General features: G+C 39.2%; 1 protein-coding gene across 6 annotated transcripts in view; it reads right to left on the bottom strand.

The window, feature by feature from the left end:
• Nucleotides 1–272: 272 nt before the first annotated feature.
• Nucleotides 273–21947, bottom strand: part of LOC135474042 (protocadherin Fat 1-like) — a 138359-nt gene continuing 116684 nt past the window's right edge. For 4 of the 6 annotated variants that reach the window (XM_064754028.1, XM_064754027.1, XM_064754026.1 and 1 more), the window contains 12 exons: nt 21252–21386; nt 17163–18219; nt 16462–16644; nt 15375–15532; nt 14686–15091; nt 13159–13311; nt 11544–11723; nt 10306–10494; nt 9328–9849; nt 8531–8656; nt 6507–6527; nt 273–3850 (listed from right to left, as the gene is read on the bottom strand). In XM_064754028.1, the coding sequence (XP_064610098.1) occupies nt 3057–3850; nt 6507–6527; nt 8531–8656; nt 9328–9849; nt 10306–10494; nt 11544–11723; nt 13159–13311; nt 14686–15091; nt 15375–15532; nt 16462–16644; nt 17163–18219; nt 21252–21386 (3924 nt within the window). In that variant the 3' untranslated portion in view covers nt 273–3056. The remainder of the gene's footprint in view (nt 3851–6506; nt 6528–8530; nt 8657–9327; nt 9850–10305; nt 10495–11543; nt 11724–13158; nt 13312–14685; nt 15092–15374; nt 15533–16461; nt 16645–17162; nt 18220–21251; nt 21387–21947) is intronic. The other 2 variants (XM_064754029.1, XM_064754032.1) reach the window with 1 other exon arrangement.

Below are 21947 nucleotides of genomic sequence, written 5' to 3'. Positions count from 1 at the left end.
GAAAACCATTGCACATTAATTAAAATTAATAAATGTTACGACCTAATTGTGTAGCCCTCCCACCCACCTGGATTCTACAAAGATGTAATTGCACGTGCAGTTCCCTTTACCGTGTTTTCAACCATAAATAATGCTTACTTGATCTGAGATAAACATAGAAACATATCCCATCCCTCACTTTCACATCCAAAACGATTCATATACTCCGCTTAAAAACAGAGCAAAACCTGTTAGCTGGCGCATAAAACATTGAAAAGCAGTAAGTTCAGTTTTAGATCTTATTTATTCATCTGGGTACAAAAGTAGACAAGTTTCGCACACTACTCAATCCAGTAGTCGATGGCTTGACTCAGTCTACCAACACATGTACTGTTTAACAATCTTATAGAAAACTCAGCATAATCATATGGTAAGAATACATACAACATCCACGTAACCATATTAACATCCAGTCACAAGAGCTTCGCTTAAAATGTACACCTTCCCATACTGATTTCACACATGATTTGATGACAGATAAAATGAGAGTGAAAAAGAATTGAGGCATTCAGTGTGACCTGGGTGAAAATACTTATATTTACAATTTTACGACATGGAAGTCCCTTTGAGGAAATTCAACATAAATAACGTAAAGTTAAGAAGCTGGCAGCAAACTGACATGCCTCCAGCGTCCTATAAGATTGAACCTCCAATACGATTTACCCAGGGCACAAACAGTTAAAACAAAAACAATAAAGTCTTTCTCTAAGATAGCATTTCAAGGTAAGCACCTTTAACAAACATAAATAGCATCCCATGATTTCCAGCCTACTGGGCCAGATGGCATCCCATGATTTCCAGCCTACTGGGCCAGATGGCTGAAAACCCAACAATGAATGGTAACTGAAATGAAAGATGAGAAAGGAGAAAGAAAAACGAAGCACATACTCTGGGGAGAAACTTGCAAATTCTCTAGACTAGATAAAGCGCAACAGCGACTACAGACAATAAATCTTCCCAGGGGCTCAGACACACAATTGTGCACAAAACAATTTCTTAACAAAGCTATAATAAATTATTAAAGTTGGCAAATGTCCTAAAATCTTCAGGCTCAGTATCTAAAAGTACAAAGAAACACAGTATACTTTAAACAAGAATTAATAAGCTTATGTAAGAAAATGCTGAGATCTTAGAAATTAAGATGCAAGACAAGTTGAACAAGTTCTGCAACTTCTGCACTGTAAAACCCTCTACATATACATGTATGTAGACAAAAAAAAAACGATACTGCATTTCGATACCTGACAGTATTAAAACCATGGAAACCTTAAAATAGTGGTGGCTTATTTAAACTCATCTCACACATCAGGGATTTGAATTCATGCAGATTTTATAAACCTGGACGTACAAGCCAGACTGAGAACATATTGCAGGAAACTGCACATAGTCCATGACCAGCATTCAGTGCCTACTATTTCACTCTGGACACCACAGACCTAAGAACACAACATTGGGAATCATACTGTAAATTTTCTAGTGATATCTTTGGTCAGTCCTCAGAAAGTAATACACATACATGTACATGTATGCAAATATTATGTACAGTCATATGAGAGAAACCAATTTGTTGAAAATTACCCATGACAATGAAAGTGAAGCAATCCAATATGGCAGCAAATCTAAAATTCACAACCAAATAGAAGACACGATAAAATTGCCCTTAAACATCAAATCTGGAATGGATCAATAAAACTTGCATTATCTGAACAAACTGTTGCCCTAAGCTTTCAGCAGAGAAGTATAAATTGATAAACAATTCTATATGGTAACATTTGCGACTTCAACAGGTCATGCATATCTACATTACACTGTACAAAAAATCCACTAAATATGGACTTATTCAAAGGCAGTAGTCATGGGAGGATAAAATTAGTTTAAAACAGGAAGATGTAAAATACAACAAATGTGGTTGAATCTTGGTCTAGTACTGCTTGGATGCTATTTTGGCATTGTCCTTGGCAGGTTTTGTACAATTCAGAGCTGAATTAATAAAAACATGGTATTTAATACAGGTTGCTCTGAGAGTGAAAAGGTGAACTACACTGCATACGCATTAACGCAAATGCATGCATGCAGCCTGTACTACGCAACAAATTGTATTTCATTTCCTTGGCAAATATAAAGAGATATACATATGCATGTACAGACAAAACTTTGGATCAGTTTCTACAAACTATGGCAAGTAAATTACAAAACAAGGCGGGAGGCGGGAGGCACAGGCGGGGAAACAGCCAATTTGAATGAGCTATAAGGAACACAGTAACAACCACAGTCTTCACAACCATGAACACCACAGCAACAGATAGGGAAGTCTGCCTTGAAATGCTTCCCAACCAAGGCAGCTTGACATTGTGCCCGATACAATATAATGACACATCTGCACACAGCTACACTAATCAAAGTCTACTGTGTACCACATTTTCTCATACACAATGTCATAAAAAATGATACACAGAATTTCATGAAATTTGCACTAATTACTATGGTTTTCATGACTAAAATGAAAGTACATTTGTCAAAATCACATTTTGATTGCAGACATTCTGGTCTGGGGATCAAGTTTCACCAATATAATAAAATTTGTAATTCAGATTCAATAGTTACATTTGACAAATACAACAGTAGCCTCCAGAGATTTCCGCAGGACATAACGTTCAATGACACTTTGAGTCATAGCTTGAACTCCGGAACACTGCTACCACAATAACATCAACACCACAGTCAAATTCAACATCTGCCAAACCAGACAAATATCACAAAGCTTACACCAATCAAGCAGGCAGGTGAACTGTGCCAGTACACAGACTCAGATCACGTGTTCACAGAAAATATAGCACCATGCCAGCCAGGCCAGGGAAGATAACTGTACACCTATTTGCATTGAGGGAATTTCCAGGACTGGCTTGGCTGCTGGGGGGACCCGCATAATGGACACTGAAGTCACTCAGGGGGCAAGGGCTGACTGTCTACCAGAGTTCTTAGATGACACTTCACACCGGTGCACCACTAACAAGCCATCACACCTGTGTGTGCAGGTTGTCTGCGCGCAGTCGGGCCGAGGGGCTAGACTCCGTGCTGTCCTCATCAGAAAGATTGATCTCGCTGTCTTCTATCTCACAGAGACCAGAGATGTCAGAGCATGAGGCATTGGTGGAGGTGTAACCACCTACAGACACGCTCATGTCATCTAAAGCTGACTGAGAGTTCTCAAAGTCTCCATTACAGTCGCTCTGCACCCCGAGGTCATCCCCCATGAACCTGCGTGGTCCCTGGCGTGGAAACCCATAATGGATGATGTTCTCCTCCGGGGCGCGAGCCTCCGCACCCAGCAATGGCTGCCGGTTTCCGTTGTCCTCCTCATCGGCATTATCCTGTTCGCTTTGGTGTCCGTTGAGGCTGTAATGGGGCAGGTACTGGTCTGGGTGGACATTGAGGTTATGCCTGGGTAACTCGTAGTCTACGGCCTCCTGAAGCTGGGCCTGAAGAGCCAGGATCTGCTGGAAGTCTGCGTGAGATGGGTACTGGGTGGGGTCATCATTGTACTCATCATCAAACTCATTGTCGGCGTATTCAGAATCTCCCACGTACTCCGATTCATTCTCCACATACTCAGAGTCGTAGAGCAGATGGCTGTGCTCATTGATGCCATCCTCCTCCTCGGCATGGCTATGCTCCTGCACTCCTATGTTGGTGTTGGAGTCATGACTGTGGGGGCTGGAGCTTGGCGAATCTAAAATCTCTTTCATCGGCACTTCGCTTATGTTCGGAAGGGAAGGGTGTGGCGCCCAGTCACTGGTGTCCCAGTGGTAACCTGTCAACACATAAACAAAAACTATTAGACCACAAGACAAACCGCTCTCACATTAGACCATTTATCTTTGAATGAAATGAACAGAAAACTCACTCTTGTAAAAGTACCTTTCCATATGCCAACAGTTTATACATGTAACTTTCTGTATCAACAAAGTAACAAAAGTTCCCTATCACTTTTTCTGTAAGTTTTTCTCTATAAATTGGTCACCTAGAAATTACTACATGTATCTGAGAACACCCTAGCAAAAATGTTTTTTTCCAAATTTCCGAATTATTTGTGCAAAAAAAAGAATACATGTATTTGCTTCAACAAAGGGGGGAAAAGGAAGCAAACAAATATTATTCTATAGTGTGTCTCTTGTATGAATTTTTGAAGATTTTTTACATTTTAAAGAAATGTTATTAGGCAAATAAGGGGGTCTTATACCGTGGGACTGACACAAACATAATGAAGGCATGGTTGGGTAAAGGTACATAACACACTGACGGGGTAAACACTAAACTACCTGTCAGCCAAGAGAATCACTCACTTGAGCACTTAAGTATTCAGATGTCAGATTTAGATGACAATGCACCAAGACACAATTCTAAAATCTACAGCATTTGTTCTACATGATGATATGAAAGGCTGATCAAAGGTTGAACTATTACTCCACAGGTATCAGACAACAGGTGTATCTGAAGATTTGAACAGTGATGTGAACTTACAGGCACAAATGAAGACAACACTCCTATAGGTGCACATTGTAAAAAAGTAGAAGCAGAAATGTGATCAAGTTCATGTACACAAAAACTGCATTAATATTGTGCACATTTATTAAGAGAAGCCCAAGTCTGTTGCCTTTAATAGGAGTACCTGAATACTGATTATATCCTAGAGGATGCTAGTAAATATGTTTGAAATTGAAGGATACAAAGTCCCCGTGAAAGTATGGAAGCAGATACAGGTATAATATTAAAGATGAAGTGTCATTAGTCAGAAGAAACGACTATTTGCTACCTCATTTCTCACACACTCCCAAATATAGGTGCTATATATAACTGGGCATGAGTATAATAAAGAAAGTTCATATGACACCATTACCCTTCTTGTTTATACACGTTCTTCAGATGTTAAAGATGCAGTTTGTGAAAGGCAAGAATTCAAGAAACAAAAGATGATAACAATAAATGCAGCCCAAAGAAAACCCCCACAGTATTGGTTGAATACATTTACAGGTATTATTCATCCAGATTGTTTGATCACTCATTCATGACAAGAATAACAAGACTACATGAATGATTAGCTTGTCAACAGAATACTGCTAAATGTACAGCCTGTGGTAAATACAAGATACAGATAGTTGTGATGTTGTGTTGAAAGATACATGTTAACATACTGCCAGGAATGCTACCAAATTTGTGTCAGTCCTAACTGCATCAAGGATTACATTACAAACACATCAAGGACGTAATGTTTGTTTTATACAAATGTAGTCCTTGCCAAATACTCCGTTTGACACAAAATCAACTTTCTTTTTCTACTTCCCAACGCATGTACATTAACAAAACACTGTGTCAACATTTTCATAAGCTTACATCTACCAGATGTACTTAACAGGTGATATTAATGACGTCAAGTACAATTAAAACTAGCTGCTAAGTTTTAATTCCATCACAAATCCAAGCTACATTCAGAAGATCTAGAAACTTTCCAAGGTTAAAGCCTGAAGGTCAAAAACCAGCCTTCAGGTCACGGGAACACTTCACAATTAAAACTCTAATTGCAAACGCAGTTGTATCCATCATTATAACTGAGATAATTGTCCCATTTTTCCCTTAAGAGAATAACATTACTGACAAATTTGGGCTGTCTCATTTAGCATTTACAATCAAATTCAAATGATTTGGCATAATAAAAAAAACAAAACAAAAATAACTGAAAAAATGCATTTTGATGGCGTAATGCTACTTCTGCCATTCAGAAAGTCAATACTTATAAAATATACTATGACAGCGTGCATTACAGAACAACACAGACAACATGTTCTCTACTCACTTACGAGCAAATTTTCATGAGAGAGTGTTTCTACAAAGTTTGCTCTGCCAAAGTATTCTCAAATAGTCTATGGATATGGTGATGAACTTTAACTTCCTCAGCTGGAACTCTAACATTCCACAAACACACTACAGGCAAACTATTGAGACACTGTGGCAAACTACTAGGATGTAACCATCCACTGAAAAGGGGCCCATTTTTATTAAACTGTCACAGATGTAGTTTTCACTACAAGTTGTCATAAATGTTACACAAGTGTGGGAAAAGTCTCCAATGAGCTTTCTGTGTAAAACATGCCGCATTTCAATACTCTGGCAGAAGAACCAGGCTCCTATAACTGGTCCACACTGCACAACATTCTCAGCAAGGCCATACATCTATCAGATCACTCCTTCAATCATTTGTAAACACACATACATGTAAAACAGCATTCATTTATGGTCCATTCAATCCATTCAAACATTCATGTACTGTAACACAGTCAATGGACTGGACACCACAAACACAACAACAACAACAACAACAGACAAGATGAATCTGAGTGACACCACCACACAATCAAGAAACACCACAATCCAACATGCAGATAGTCAAAAGTTTAGGCTGTTAACACTACCTTTCTTCTTCCCTCGCTTGACTGTGGAAATGAGAACCAGACTGGTTAGTCAACACAGAATCACGACTACAAGAGAACTTTGAAATGTGCGAACTACTGGAACATTACTGGTTTGGTGCACAGAGATTGTGAGTGATCATCATCAGCACACATGTATTCTACTGTAACAAGATCTGGCAGGGTTTCATGTATAATTAAGTTAGACACTTCAATATTTGTACAGTGTTGTAGTAATTTCACACTGTCAAATACAAGCCTGAAGATTTATTATAAAAAACAGGTACGTTGGTTCAGTAGACAAAAATGTTTTTTTTCATAAATATATAGCATCAAAAATAAAAAAATCATCCCTAGTTAACAGTTTACCAAATTAAGTACATTTTCGAAAAGCTTAATTCAAGCAGTACTGCAACCGTATCAATTATGAAGAAAACAAGGAATAAAGAAAAACAAAAGGCGTTTGCTGTAAAGAGGTCCTTGCTCTACAAATACAAGTAGTATATCAGATATTAGTCCTTGCATGTTGTGTTAATGTTTGAAAAATTGTTACTAAAAGAGTAGCTGATTTAAAAGCTGGGGTAGTAGCCATTAGCAATGTATCGGAATGTTCTCTTGTACTCAGCAATTTACTGTTAGGCAAGCATGTTAACTGGTACCTTGGGGGAGTGGGGAGGGGCATGTGTAATCCTGAGGCTACATGCACTATACATACATACAGTCTACTCACCAGGAAGAAATTCGGGGGCAACATGCAGAGTTTTCTTTGGTCATTGTTAACTTTCCGAAAACACAACTCTAGTGTAATCTATAAGGTGAGTTTTATTTGTCTTATATTTAGTATGTGCAAGGATTCACACACAGGACATGAAAATGCAAATGTTCGGGTGGGGGTGTGGCAGGAAGATGTCCTTTATCATTGCATGAGCAAAGAGAAAAGGGACACAACTCTTGGAATAAAAAGACAATTAACATGTGCATGTACATATATGTACTACTGATAAACGATATTTAATATCTGTGTTCATATGTTTTTTGTCAAGATCTTTGCCTCATCCTCATCTTACAGTTTAACCTTAGAAGAAAAAAAAAAGTTATTGTAAAATGTGAATGGTCTACGTCTGTAAGCTGGTTATTGAATATAAGGTATTAAAGCTTTCAAGTTATGAAATAAAACAACAAGCAAGCTGTTGTTGCAATTTCGAGTTTGCATTTTTAGAAGCTATTGCTGGTGTAAAGACCTCAATGTTTCCGGAATTTAAAACAAAGACAAAAAACAAAGACTAAAACACTTCTTAATGTTATGTTAGTAGACACAGAACTAAGGGACATCACCCTGTAAGTAGACTGACACAAAAACTAAACAAATAGATATCTTTTGTTAATACTCGTATTCAGCACATACCCATAGCAACTACAGGTATAAGGGTGTACATTGCTATATTACAGGTGTCTGGTTTAGCATAAAGGTAACAGGTAAATAACAGTGGCTATACAAATGGGAGAGGTGTTCAACAGTCACATGGCATGGACAAGACGAGTTTGTGAGGAAGGCTGTATTCAACCAAAACCAAGTTTAGTTTACCAGGGTGTCACTTACCAAGAATTCAAACACAAATACTGAAGTACTCGCTTACAATTGATGTTTCAATACATCCAATCAGATTCACTGCATTGTGACAACAATCAATTCCAACACATGTATATTCATAATTAGCAAATTTTACTTTTGATTGTTGCAACATATTTTCCTGACAGTGACACTTGATAGTTGTTAAAGTTTCCCCTTATCCAGTTTGAACTCTAGTCAGGTAAACCTACCACTGGTCACATTTGTGCAAAATTACAACAGGATCAGGCTAAATTGATCTGGAGTTACAAACAGTCCCCACATAACACTATCATCCATGGCCAGGTGAGAGGTGACCACCACTTGTTAGTCTATGTATCAAATCCAGGTATATACACAAGCATTCATCCACCTCTCCGGAACACCTGAGAGGAGCAGAGGTAAACCGACGATTTACCTGGGAGGTCATCTTCAGACTCGGATACAGGTAGGCTAGAAAAGGAACCTGTACAGGGCCCGGCCATGGTCGGTGGCATGTGGGCCCCAGGCATCATCTTAGCCAGGTTATCTGCGTACTTTTTATCTACAATACAGACACAATAAAAATGGACAAGTAAACATAACATTTCCACTCCAGAAAAAATCCTAACGCACAAGGTTAGTGTAAAAATTATAAATGTATAAGACTCTGGATGTTATTTCCCTCGCCCAGTAACCTGATTTATATTTAGTACTGTATGGAGTTATGATGCTACACTGTACAAGGCACGGTTACAGATGATAATATACCACTTGCACTAGAGGCTATAAAGTAACCACTCCAGGGTCCTCTTTCCACACTAAGCACAAGACAAGGTTACAAGGTTACAGGCACGTAACTTCCATGGAGATCAAAACTCTAGGTTTTATAAGTTCTTGGTGATATGAACTTCACAATCATAAAGCTGCTTTAGACTTCAAAGACAAAAAAAAAAATCCTTAAGGTGGGTCAGGATTTCAGGACTTCCCAAAAGTATAATTTTATCAGTCAACAAAGAATAATGCCTTCAGAATGTGCTTGAATAAACAGCTGGCAGACATGCGAAAAAGTTGAAGAATTACAGTAGCAACTTGGGTGTCAGAGATGCAAACAGCTGAAAATAACAGTAACAGTGTTTCATTTGCTTTGCATCACGTACTTACAAAGACATTGCTAACAGGTCAAAAGGAGTTATCTCCCATAGTTCGACATCCTTCTGTGAATGCAAATCTTACCTTCACCGTAGTTCTCCATTATATTAGGGTAGTCAAACTCCCAGTGTGCTTTCTGTATGGAGTCAGAGTCTGACGCTGAATTGGAGGGTGGGGGAGGAGGTAGTGAGGGTGGAATGCTGGCTGGGGTGGTACGAGGTCCGGTAAAAGTCTGTAAATACTCTGAGTTGTACACTGGAATGTTGTGAATACTTTCTAAATCGTCCGCAGCGCTGCCGTAGTTCCTGACAGTGTCAAAATTGTTCAGGGTGTTGACAGAGTCATGGTTGCTGGGTGTATAGGATGCTGGACGGTTAGGGACAGGTGGGGGTCGTGGACTTGGAGGCTTGTTCTGCACGGACAGGGCTATGTCCAGGTTACTCAGCTTCGTACGCTTCATGTCGTCATGAATACTGTTCAGCAGGACATCACTCGGGTCGTTAGCGATCCCGGCAGTTACGTTACCACGGCGACGCTTCTGTCTCCTGCGACACAGCCGGTAACTCACAAATACGATGACTATCAACAAGAGGCCCACCAGGCAGCCTTAAAAAACAAAAGAATCAGATGATTATTTTATATAATTAATGAATATAATTAATACCACTCCAAACGCACAAATTTATTCAAAACAGCTGATTTAAGATGAGGGCACAGCGGTGATTTAAGATGTGGCCATGCATAATGAATGATTAATATCTTGTAAAACAAACAATGGTTCCCCACATTTCTGCTCAGGGTCCATTCATGAACCAACCAGTTGACGTTCACGAAATTTATCTCTAAACCTACTGGGACAAAGTATGCCAATGAGTTTCAAAACGAGTGCTTTTCCATTAAGTGCACTGCTGCAGAATTTCATTTTGTTTTTGCACTCATGTCCTTTGTGAAGTCATGGAAACATGTTAACAAAATGACAGGATTCTGGAGGTGTCAAAGTCACAGCTGATAACATAACATTTGAAATGTCCCTTTATCATGTCTTTCCATCCATCAAGTTACCTATAATGCCGTATATCTCCTCCACACTGAGGCTGGGGGTGATGGCAGGCACTGTGACCTCCTTACAGTCCACACCTGCTGTACCTTCTGTGCAGTTACAGGTGTAGGTCTGGCCCCTTCTCTGGCAGATGCCACCATGCAGGCAGGGGGAGCCGAAACATGGGTCCACATTCAACTCACATCGTTTTCCTGTAACAAGTTAACACTTTTTCTGATACACAATGAGTAACATTTCAACTGATGCACTAAGATTCCGCAAACATCTCAACTGATGTACTGAGCAACATTTCACTAAGATAGAGCAACATTTTATGTGATGTACTGAGTCTGAGCAACATTTCAAGTGATTCACAAAGACTGAGCAACATTTCCACTGATTCACTATGATTGAGCAGCATTTCTACTGATGTGCTAAGATTGAGCAACATTTTAAGTGATATACTGAGTTTGGACAACATTTCAAGTGATTCACAAAGACTGAGCAACATTTCCACTGATTCACTATGATTGAGCAGCATTTCTACTGATGTGCTAAGATTGAGCAACATTTTAAGTGATATACTGAGTTTGGGCAACATTTCAAGTGATTCACAAAGACTGAGCAACATTTCCACTGATTCACTATGATTGAGCAGCATTTCTACTGATGTGCTAAGATTGAGCAACATTTTAAGTGATATACTGAGTTTGGGCAACACTTCAAGTGATTCACAAAGATTGAGCAACATTTTATTTGCCGTACTGAGTTTGAGCAACATTTTAAACTGATATACTGAGTTTGAGCAAACATTTCAACTGATGCACTTGGATTAAGCAACATTTTATCTGAAGTACTAAGCTTGAGCCACATTTCAGCCAATACACTGAATTTGAACAACATTTTAATTGATAAACCAAGCTGATTAACATTTCAACTGATACAGTACTCTAAGTTTGAGCAATATTACAACTGATTTATTTATTTATTTGAAGAAAGGCAAAAAGGAATGCCTTGTAGAAAGGCAGCCAGCATTATGGTGGGAGGAAATCGGGTACAGCCTGGAGGAAACCCATGACCATCATGGTTGCTGGAATTACGGTGGGAGGAAATCGGGTACAGCCCGGAGGAAACCCACGACCATCATGGTTGCTGGAATTACGGTGGGAGGACATCGGGTACATCTGATTTACAACATTTCAGTTGTTAAGCACTGTACATCAACAGCATTCATAAGATACAATAATTATAATGTCCTTACCTGCAAATCTCTCTTGGTCGCACTGACAAATGGCAGAGTTAGGCCCCTCAATGCAGACCCCGTTGTTAATGCAGACGTCAGGGTGACAGTAGCGGCCATAGTTACACCGCTTGCCAGATAAACCCACGTCACACTTACACATGAAGTCATTAGGAACCTCAGCAACATTGGAACATACACCTGATGAAGAAACAAATTAGAAAATTTGACAACAATTCTTCAGAAGCCTGATTTATTTGTTTGCTTGTGGCTTTGTGTTGTTATGTATGTTTGGTGCAATTATCTATGAAGCAATGACAAAAAAAAAAGAGCTAGTGTATTGTCAAAAGATGGCATGCTTCACCCAATAGGTATAAAACTATACACCAAATATTAGATATGGTCGGGGAGAGACTGAATGACAATTTAAATTAAATTAGAACTGATCATGGCGACTAGTGTGGTGATACATACCGAAATACAATCAATCAATAAGCAGGCAAAAAATAAAGACAAAATTCTATTTCGGGGTACACTGTATAAAAATGCATGATGGAAATTGCTTAGCAGGAATTTGTGTTGATAAATCTCACAGGTGAGACCCGACTCAGCTGATGGAGTGAGGTTGAAAGGGCAAGACAGCACCTGGCTAAAGCCTATTTCAATCAAAAGCAGGATACTCAAAATTTCTACAAAGTTTCATACTTTAAATTTTTTAATTAAACAATTAATTTATTTTAATGAATTTTCACCGAATAACATGTAAAACAAAATGACAATGCTGCATAAATTGCTGGTGTTGAGTCAAGGCAGCCATCTTAAGAATTTTATCTAATCATACCCTTTGCTATCAGATTGTGTGGCCTAAGCTGTGACGTAGCCTCTACCCATTTACTCCGCTTCATCACTTACCAACCACCACAGACATAAAATCAAAAGTCTTATTCAATGACGGTATCACAAATTATGTCAGACAGTATAACATACCGTCTCTGCCCAAACCGCATTCAGCACCCCATTGCTGTTTTCCTGGTTCATTTTAGCATTTAACCAGCAGTTTCTACATGACAAATATCAGAGTCCGTGCAAAATTCATTAGGGGTGCCGAAGGTTTATGGGAATGAGAACACGGCATCTCACTGGACAATTACTAAAATTAATTAAATCTTATGATACAATTATTTTCTCTCTGAATTTATTACAACTCAAGAATTTTGCTCCTTTGTCTTTCTCACACAGAAGTGATTTTTTTTTCTGTTTTTTTTCATAAAATGCAGTAAAACAATTGAAATGCCGTTTTCAAAACGAAGTACTTTCTCTGACGTCTGCGATAACTAGGTCACCACTGTTTTCATGTTAGACCCCACCCCTACCAAACTAAAGCATAAAATCCAACAAAACAAGTCACCTTGCTCTCGATAATGGCGATGTGCTCAAGCTGCATCAAAATGAAGTTTCACTAAATTTTGCTGGGTTGAAAAAAATCTAAAAAATTATTTAATGCCGGTTTAAGATACTTTCAATGGTAGTTTTTCATAAACATTAGTCAGGTTCTGTCTTTCACTTGAAGTCTTCAATGCGTTGGACAATGGTTTCATGATTTCTGCCTGATTCTGCACAAATGGTCATCACATACCTCCGTACATGCAGGGGTTACTGGCGCAGGGGTTGCTGTCAATTTCACACTTCTGGCCTCGGAACCTGTCCAGACATTGACAGTGGAATGTCTGCTGGTTCAGACTTATACACTGACCACCGTTCAGGCATGGGAAACTGCCACAAGCGCCACCTGGACAGGAGAGATAACAAGGTTTACAGTATGACTGCGAGACCGAAATAAATGGCTGCTAAAGCCGCATTAGTGGTATTTTCGATTCATCGCTGTGAAAAACAGGGACAACATGTCTTCCATGCCAGGCCATAATCTCAGCAGGAAAATTAAACATAACCTTATGGTTTGAACATTAAACCAGTTTCTAGCATTCTGGTTCATAGTCCCTGAAAATTCGGTTCACCAGACATCATGTCCAAACTAGTTGCCGTCTGTCTGTATTTCCACTAGGCCTAGTTGTATTTCTTCTGCCATGTTAAACTGACCAAAAATGACGATGTATGAAGACTCTTAATTACTGTAAATGCCTATTTGGTCACATGGTACTAACATTCGCGGATTTCGTAGCCAACACATTTCCGCAAAAATAAGTGCCATCGAATATAAAATCCATCTAAGTAATTTATTAATGTCGCATGCGTTACAGTTATGAATTCGTTAACAAGCACTACAGTTCCAATACTTTTTCAAACATGTTAATTAAAAATACCCAATTAGAATGTATTCTGGCTTTCACAAATCCAGCTTTACTGATCGTCAGCTAATTTTGCTTTCTTTTAAGAAGGCTTTAGCTCCGCCTAAGTATCGCCACATTGCAATGTTGCTGTTGACTTATTGCCGCGGTTAGAGACATACAAATCGATAATTTGTACTGGGCGTGTGTACTTGATACAAATATACATACGATGAGAGAGGCTGTTTATTTATCGACTGTATTTGCCTTTCAGTCAGATCACCTTTCCAAAGCGCCCGATACATGGCTAGGGGGTTTCCGCACTTCCAATTTCCTTTGCATAATGATGATTTCTGAGAAATTTACTCAAATCTGCCACAGTCCACTCAAAGTTTCACTCACACCGCTGATGCATGAGAATTAAACAGCGGGATTTATTTATATCACATTTAATCCTTCGTCGTCTCCCGGAGTGAGTGATACGAATATTTGCTCACACAGCAGGTAAGGGCTTCGTCTTAAAAAGACTAACAGTCTTCAACAGATTACAAGCTTAGGAGAATTAATTTCCTTTGTCTGATCAAGTTACTGTATTGTATAGAAGTTTTGTCACATCTTACAGGTACAACCAAATTTAAATGATAACATTGTTACTTGAATGTTTGAGTTGATTTATTACTTGATGTTTCTGTATTGAAGTTTGATTTTCGTTTATCAGCTGTCCAGAAATTCTGTTAAGACCCATGAAAGTTGATTCCCGCTATATGTGTCTTCTTACCAAATCAGCAAAAGTTTATGCCCGCGAATAAAAAGGCATTTACAGCAAGTCTTGTGTGTGGACGAACTCGGACTACACATGTCTGCATCTCATGACTTACTTGTATCGCTGGGGATAGATCCAGAATCTCTACAGTGAAATTCAACATCCTTAAAATCCTGACTGGTTGCCACAGAGTTGCTTCCTGATGCTGGGAGTCGCACACCGTTGACCTTAATGTCATCCATACAACCTTCAAATCCATTCTGTATGTTCTTGTAGCCATTGGTCATAAGCGTGACCTCTGCCCCAAAGTACACATCATGTGTGTAAAGATTGAGGATATCATTTGGTTCTGGTGCCAACACCTGGCCTGAGAATCGTCCGTTCAGCATGACCTCAGCAAAGTTCCCGTTCCGTTCCACAATGATCTCATGCCAGTTGCCGTCGCTGATTATCTCCGGAATTAACACAGCTCCCTGACCACTGCCCAGGTTAAACTTGAACTGTACCATCCCATTGATCAGCTGGAAGTGTCACAGAAATAACAAGATTTTTCAAATCAACATGAATGGTTTACTTCAACTGGCTAATTTAAATGACTTCTCCCATGACTTTGCACACAATTGCAGGTCAGAAGACCAAATTCCATAACTCTGATGCCATGTAAAAACCACTGTCAAATTTTATGTCAATTGCCCTGGTTTTTCAGGGTAAAATTAATAAATCTGGAAATACATGTATAAACGCCTTATACAAGTTCATCATCCAGTTGCTACCTTCATGCAGATTTCTAATGTCCTTATTTACCTCCAGAATGCTGTAGTCCCTCTGACCCGTGGCATACATCAGACTGGCAGTGGCCTTGCGGGTCTTTATTTTAATGGCCAGGCTGAGACGCCTCTCCATCTTGTCCACCAACCTCCAGCGAGCATAACTACGGCCAGAGAACGTCATCGGCTTGTCACCTACCACAACAAACATTTCATTCAACTTTAATAAAAATTTGCACAATTCTTTAATACGAAAAACATAATCTGAACTAAATCATAAAAAAGGTCCTCGAACCACGAAGCATACATGTATATGTTTATGTGTCATTGCCTGACAAGTTAAGGGACATTCATGTTACAAAAAACATTTCATTCAACTTTAATAAAAAATTGCACAAATCTGTAAAATGAAAAACATAATTTGAACTAAATCCAAAAAAATTCCTCAAACCATGAAGCATACATGTATATGTTTATGTGCCATTGCCTGACAAGTTAAGGGACATTCATGTTACAACAAACATTTCATTCAACTTTAATAAAAAATTGCACAAATCTGTAAAATGAAAAACATAATTTGAACTAAATCCAAAAAAATTCCTCAAACCACGAAGCATACATGTATATGTTTATGTGCCATTGCCTGACAAGTTTAGGGACATTCATGTTCATAAAAAGTTATCGAGCCAAATACTATCTCTGGTCTGAGAAAGTACATGTAGGTTGAAGTTCAAATAAAGTGCAATATTTGGAAAAAAGGGGAGTAACTCAAAATATTATATACTTTGAAAGGTTTTCTACTTAACAGAATGTTCAACAAACTGTATCAACAAATCCCTTTTTAGGGAATATATGAATGTGGATGACAATGTCCTTTGGTCCATATTGGTCAAAAATATTTCACTTGAACGACGGCCGCCAGCATTATGATGGGAGGAAAGTGAGGAGAGCAAGGAGGAAACCCATGACTATCCGCAGGTTGCTGCAAGACCTTCCCACTTATGGCCGGAGACGTAAAATTTTAAATCAAATATTTAAATAATGAAAATCTCTGCTGAACAGTGAAGATCGATCAATCAATTTTCTGCAACCTGATGACATATTCTCTGACATACCACACTTACCTCTCTGACAGTGGACATCCGTACATACTCCCTGGGCCTTGGGTAATTCTTCCTCACAGCGTGGCCCAGTGCGCCCCACTGGGCACTCACATTGGTACCCCTGGGCAGGGTGTGGTCGACACAACATGTAACTAGGGCAGGGCTTGTGGATACAGGTGGTCACCTGCTCTGAACACTTCTCACCTGAGAAAAGAAGAGCCACTTCCGATAAGGTAATGTTTCTGACTGATTTAGTGTATATGACTTCAAATGTCATCCATGAATAAGTTGATAATTTTGTCTGATTGTGAGAGTTCCATTCACCTCAGACAGCAGGTTGGAGGTTTGTTTGGAGGGTACACATAGAATGCTATCCTACACAAAAATATGTACGTTTTAGCAGCAAAATGTAATATTTTATGACCTATCTTTGCTTCTAAATATACACTTTGTTGGGAAAACTTTTAAAGCAAATACATTCGTCAGGGACAACTATGTACCTATTGATCTTGCACACAATATATGATTCTGCGTTACCTATTATTCTAGTAAATGGTTTTGGTATTCCTGAAAGTAGTCACATATCGTTATGGTGGAGAGCTGTTAAAAACCGAAGAGAACTTTGTAAAATTAGATATAACTATGGGAAAGTTGCTGTGGTCAATTCCATTAATTCGCGAATGAAGTTGTAAGCTAGAGTCAAACTTCACAAGATTACTTACCACCATAGCCCTCATGACACTGGCACTTGCGGGCATACTTATGCTGAGCGGTGACGTATGTTTCATCATCAAGCACAACACGCACCACGGACTCTTTGTTAAACTCCACGTAGCTGAAACACTCTCCCTGGTCACAGAAATCTCGCTCACAGATGTCATTAAACACCTTCACAACGGGAACGCCCAGAGCAGACTCCAAGGTGGGTATCGCCAGGGAGACCTTGCGTCGCAAGGCATTGCTGCGGTAGTATGAGCTGGGCGACTTTCTCACAGCAAACAAGACATCAAGATTCTGGCCGTGAATGGCTCGCCGCTGACGTTTGAAGATGTTCTGGTCGCTGTCCTCTACAGCAGGCTGAACGCTGATAATTTCAATGTCCTTAGCACGCACAGATAACTCTGCCTTGAGCGTCCTCTTGAAGGCCTTGATGTTTCTCTGTAGAAATTCTTCCGGCACAAGGTTTTCTAGCTGAATGGTGATGGCGTTGTCCACCATTTCCTGGGTGATGGACTGCACCTCCACATTCACACTCGTCGTAGTGTAGTACTTGCCGTCCGTCACACTCACAACAATCACATAGTCTCCAGCATCCAAGCCTGGCAAGGCTATGATACGACCATCTTTCTCATCAATGTTGAACAGGTGTTTGTTGGGTGAAGTAATGGTGTAGGTCAGTCTGTCATAGATGTCATCATCCGTGGCTAACACCTGGCCAATCAGTCCACCTGGGAACTCGTCCAGGTATGAACTAATGCCAACACTCAGACTGCCTACCTTAGGTGGGTAGCTGCTCTCCTCTATGATGTGAATGATAACACTGGTATCAGTGTAAAGTGTGGGGAGACCATTGTCAAACACACGGATGGTGAGGTTATACACATCCTTCACCTGTTTGCGGAATATACCTGCAATTAACAGTGTCCCTTTGCTGTCCACTCGGAACTCATTTCCTTGGTTACCGCTGATGATGTCAAAAGAGAATGGGCCTGCATTAGGCTCAAGGTCACAATCTTCCACTTTGAAGGTCAGGATGTTGTAACCAACACTGCGGTCCTCCTGAAACAACAAAACACATAATGTCCTGTAAATCTCATCTGTACAGGAAGTCAAGTATTCTTATGCAATGACGTACAGATTGTTGTTCCAAGCTGTTGACAAGATTTCATAAAATGAGGTTTCCAGGTTTTATGTACAAGGTTTCAAGTTTGTACATCTCATTCACAAGCCCAGGGTGCTTTGTATGATGCAAATGATTTTTTTGGCAATATAAAGAGTATGGTCTGCCATACAGAACAAATGCACTGTGAACAAATGTGTTAGTGGATGAAGTAGAATGGACCCATTTACTTGCTGATCTCATTATGTTATTGTTGCCTGTTGGATGATACTAATACTTCGTGATTTTATGCAATGTTTCAATGAAACTATGAAATAACACTTGCAGTAATTCTATTAAAAACGTTCAACAAGTATAGCAAACATTTACACAAACTGCTAAGTAGTGGCATGCAGTTGGAGCACAATAAAACATTTGCACTCCAGCAAAAAGTTTGTTCAAACCTTATGACTGGACTGCTTGATGAACAAGATTCAAGGAACCATCTGCCTCATTACTGTAATTCATCAACCTTTCAAGCATATTCTAAATGCATTACTCTGTGTGAATTGATAATATGCTTTTTGTGAAGCCCTGAAAAAGTGAAATGCCTTCAACCAATGTAGTTTAGTTTTTCCAAAATCAAATCATAATTGTGCTAATACTGCACTGAAAGTTTCTCTCATGTGCAAAAAGGTTGAGGAATTGGAGTAGGGATTGCAGTGAACATAACCATGGTGCTTCCTCAAAACCTACATACTTTTGTTGTAGTATAATAGTCATACCGGTACAAAACCCTGACCTTAAAATATCCAGCTTCAACCTGTGCTGACCTTAACACAAGTCAGAATTTGCCTTTCAACTCGATCAAATAAATGGACACAAAGCAATCATGCTGCAGGCTTTTATCCACATGTTAAATACAACATCCTGTGGTTATGTTTCTGAAAATCTACATGTACTTGGTGCAAATGACTACTTGTCTACTCTTACAGGCACGTTGTTATCAATCATGTTCAACTGTGAGATCCAGGTTATTATCATATGTACAGGTAAGCCCAAACGGTATTAACAAGGGAATAGCCTAAACTGGGGAAAGACTCTAAACACAGAACACAGAAAGGTCATGCTAGCTTTAACTGTTATTCTATTCAGCATGAAAAGAACATCAACAAAATTTAAAATGTACTTATTTTTGGGAGTTGTTCAGTTCATGAATCACTCGCATCCCAAATAAACTCATTTCACTGTTTACTTACAATTTGGTTTATGTTAATCATAAAAAACATTCCACCCACAAATGCACAATGATGTACATGTATACAAAGCAGCAAATTTATAAAAACAAAATAAATGGAGATATAACCATGCTTATAAAAATAAAGCTACGAAAAATACAAAAGGTATGTTTCATTCTGATGTAAGCACACATTTGGCTAAAATGTAAAAGTGACTTATTGCACAGGCATCTTTCTGTCCAACATGCAAAATGAGCTGCAGTGGTGAAGGTTTACATTGGAAAATGAAAATGGATATGCATCAGTGCTTGTCAGAGTACACCTCTGTTTGCCAATGTACACCACTGTTAGTCAGGGTACACCACTACTAGTCAGTGTACACCTACGCTGGTCACCATACACTTTTGCTAGTCAGTGTACACCACTGTTAGTCAGTGCACACCTTTGCTAGTCCGTGTACACATTTGCCAGTTCATGTACACCTTGCTAGTCAAGGTACACCACTGCTAGTCAGTGTACACATTTGCTTGCCAGTGTAAACATTTGCTAGTTCTTGTACAACTTGCTAGTTAGGGTGCCACTTTGCTTCTAGGTGTACACATTTGCTCATCAGTATACACATATGCTAGTTAGGGTAACCCTTTGCTTGTCAGTGTACACGTCTGTCATTGTACACCTTTGTTAGTCAGGGTACACCTCTGCTAGTCAGGGTACACCTTGGCTAGTCATGTACAAAGTCATAATACACCTCAATCAGAGTTAACACAGGAGACAGTACACACAAACAAGCTAAGTTTATGTCACAACATCTAGACTTTGTTCATCACAAAGCTACTTACGTCTGCTGTTAACTCTGCGCTCTGTTCCAAGTTAGAGTGGGGTAAGGATAAATTTTTATAAACTTTATGAAAAAAAATGCATGGCATCAATCACAACAAATTTCCTCAGCCATATGAATACTGTTAACACATGATGCATATCATGGAAAGTTATCATGAAATGATCAACTGTACAGTTATTAATGGATCTGAGTCTAAACCAATCTGTTTTGAAAACACACAGCTTACAAGTCACTATGAAGTAATACAAGTGAAAATGCTCTGTGATGATGAACAGTGGCATAAAAACATCAACAAAAAACATGGTGGTATAATGTCAATTGTGTTGTGCTACAATGTTAAAAAAATTCCCAATCACAGGTTTCAGGAGTGAGTGTGAAAGTGGGAAATACTGCAGAAATGGTGAATTGAAAAGAAAGGGATCAGAAAGGGACCTTTAATGTCAGTACTGAACACACTGTCATTAAAAATCTTGTGAAAGGTGTTAATGACATGTTGAATAAATCCCACTCAACCCTGCCTAGGCCTTCCATGAATGGGGATTTTCTACTTACCCTAATTCTTCAACCTTTTCGCATATGAAAAAGTAACTTTCAGTGCAGTTTATGCACAATTTGAAATTGATTATGAAGACAAAACTACATTGGTTGTATGGGCCAATGCCAAAATACAATTTTATCAGTTTACACAGAATTATGCCCTCAAAACCGGCTTGAGTAAACACCTTCAAAACATTACGAAAAGGTTCAAGAATTACGGTAATAAGACGGTAACTGGCAGCAAAAAATTATATAGGACATTTACGGTGGAAAACATGATGGAAGTGTGTTATCGATTTCTTTTCGTATTGTGCTTTATTAAGGATGCATTGATGTACTAAAATCATGGTGCCACCATCAGTGCAGCCACTCTTACCTGTACAAAGACAGTATGGTTGTTCAGCTGGAAGACAGGTGGACAGTCATTAGCATCCTTAATGGTGATTGTTACGTCAACAGAGGTCAGCAGGTCACCATCAGAGGCCACGACAGTCAGTGTATACTCAGCAGTCTAGAACCACAACAACATATGTAGAAAAATCTCTCACGTGAATTTATTTGGGTGAAGGAAACCCGAGAGTGCCTGAAGTAAACCACCGACCTTCGCTATGTATCTGACAAACAAATTATATTACATATCACCTTTAAGCATGCACTACTCTTCTGGAAATAACAGGCCTAGAGGTACCCAGGCAACAAACAACACGCAAAGTTATATCCATGTACCGACTGAACTACTAAACTTTATGATACTGTGTTGATACTCCCAGATGTACCTAGACCTCCCAAATTCGTTACCAGATATACATAGTTTTGGAGAGTCTGAAGCTCTCCAGAGACTCCATGCTTCTGAGGTGGCTTGATAATGGAGAATAATGTACCAATCATGGAGAAAACTAGGCCCTAGATAGAGTCTCATATAGAAGTCATGTAACACTGCACTCAAGCCCATTGCAATTGACCACAAAAGCTTTTTCCCCCTGTTTCTATTTTCATTATTTACACGGTAGAAAGAACCAACACTAATGACTGCTGTTTATGATGGATGTTAAACAGTCCTCAGATTCCTCAA

This window comes from Liolophura sinensis, chromosome 8 (genome assembly GCF_032854445.1).
Source record: "Liolophura sinensis isolate JHLJ2023 chromosome 8, CUHK_Ljap_v2, whole genome shotgun sequence".
NCBI classification, from domain to species: domain Eukaryota; kingdom Metazoa; phylum Mollusca; class Polyplacophora; order Chitonida; family Chitonidae; genus Liolophura; species Liolophura sinensis.
The sequence above is the reverse complement of the archived record's forward strand: the minus strand, read 5'-3'. Positions and strand labels throughout refer to the sequence as shown.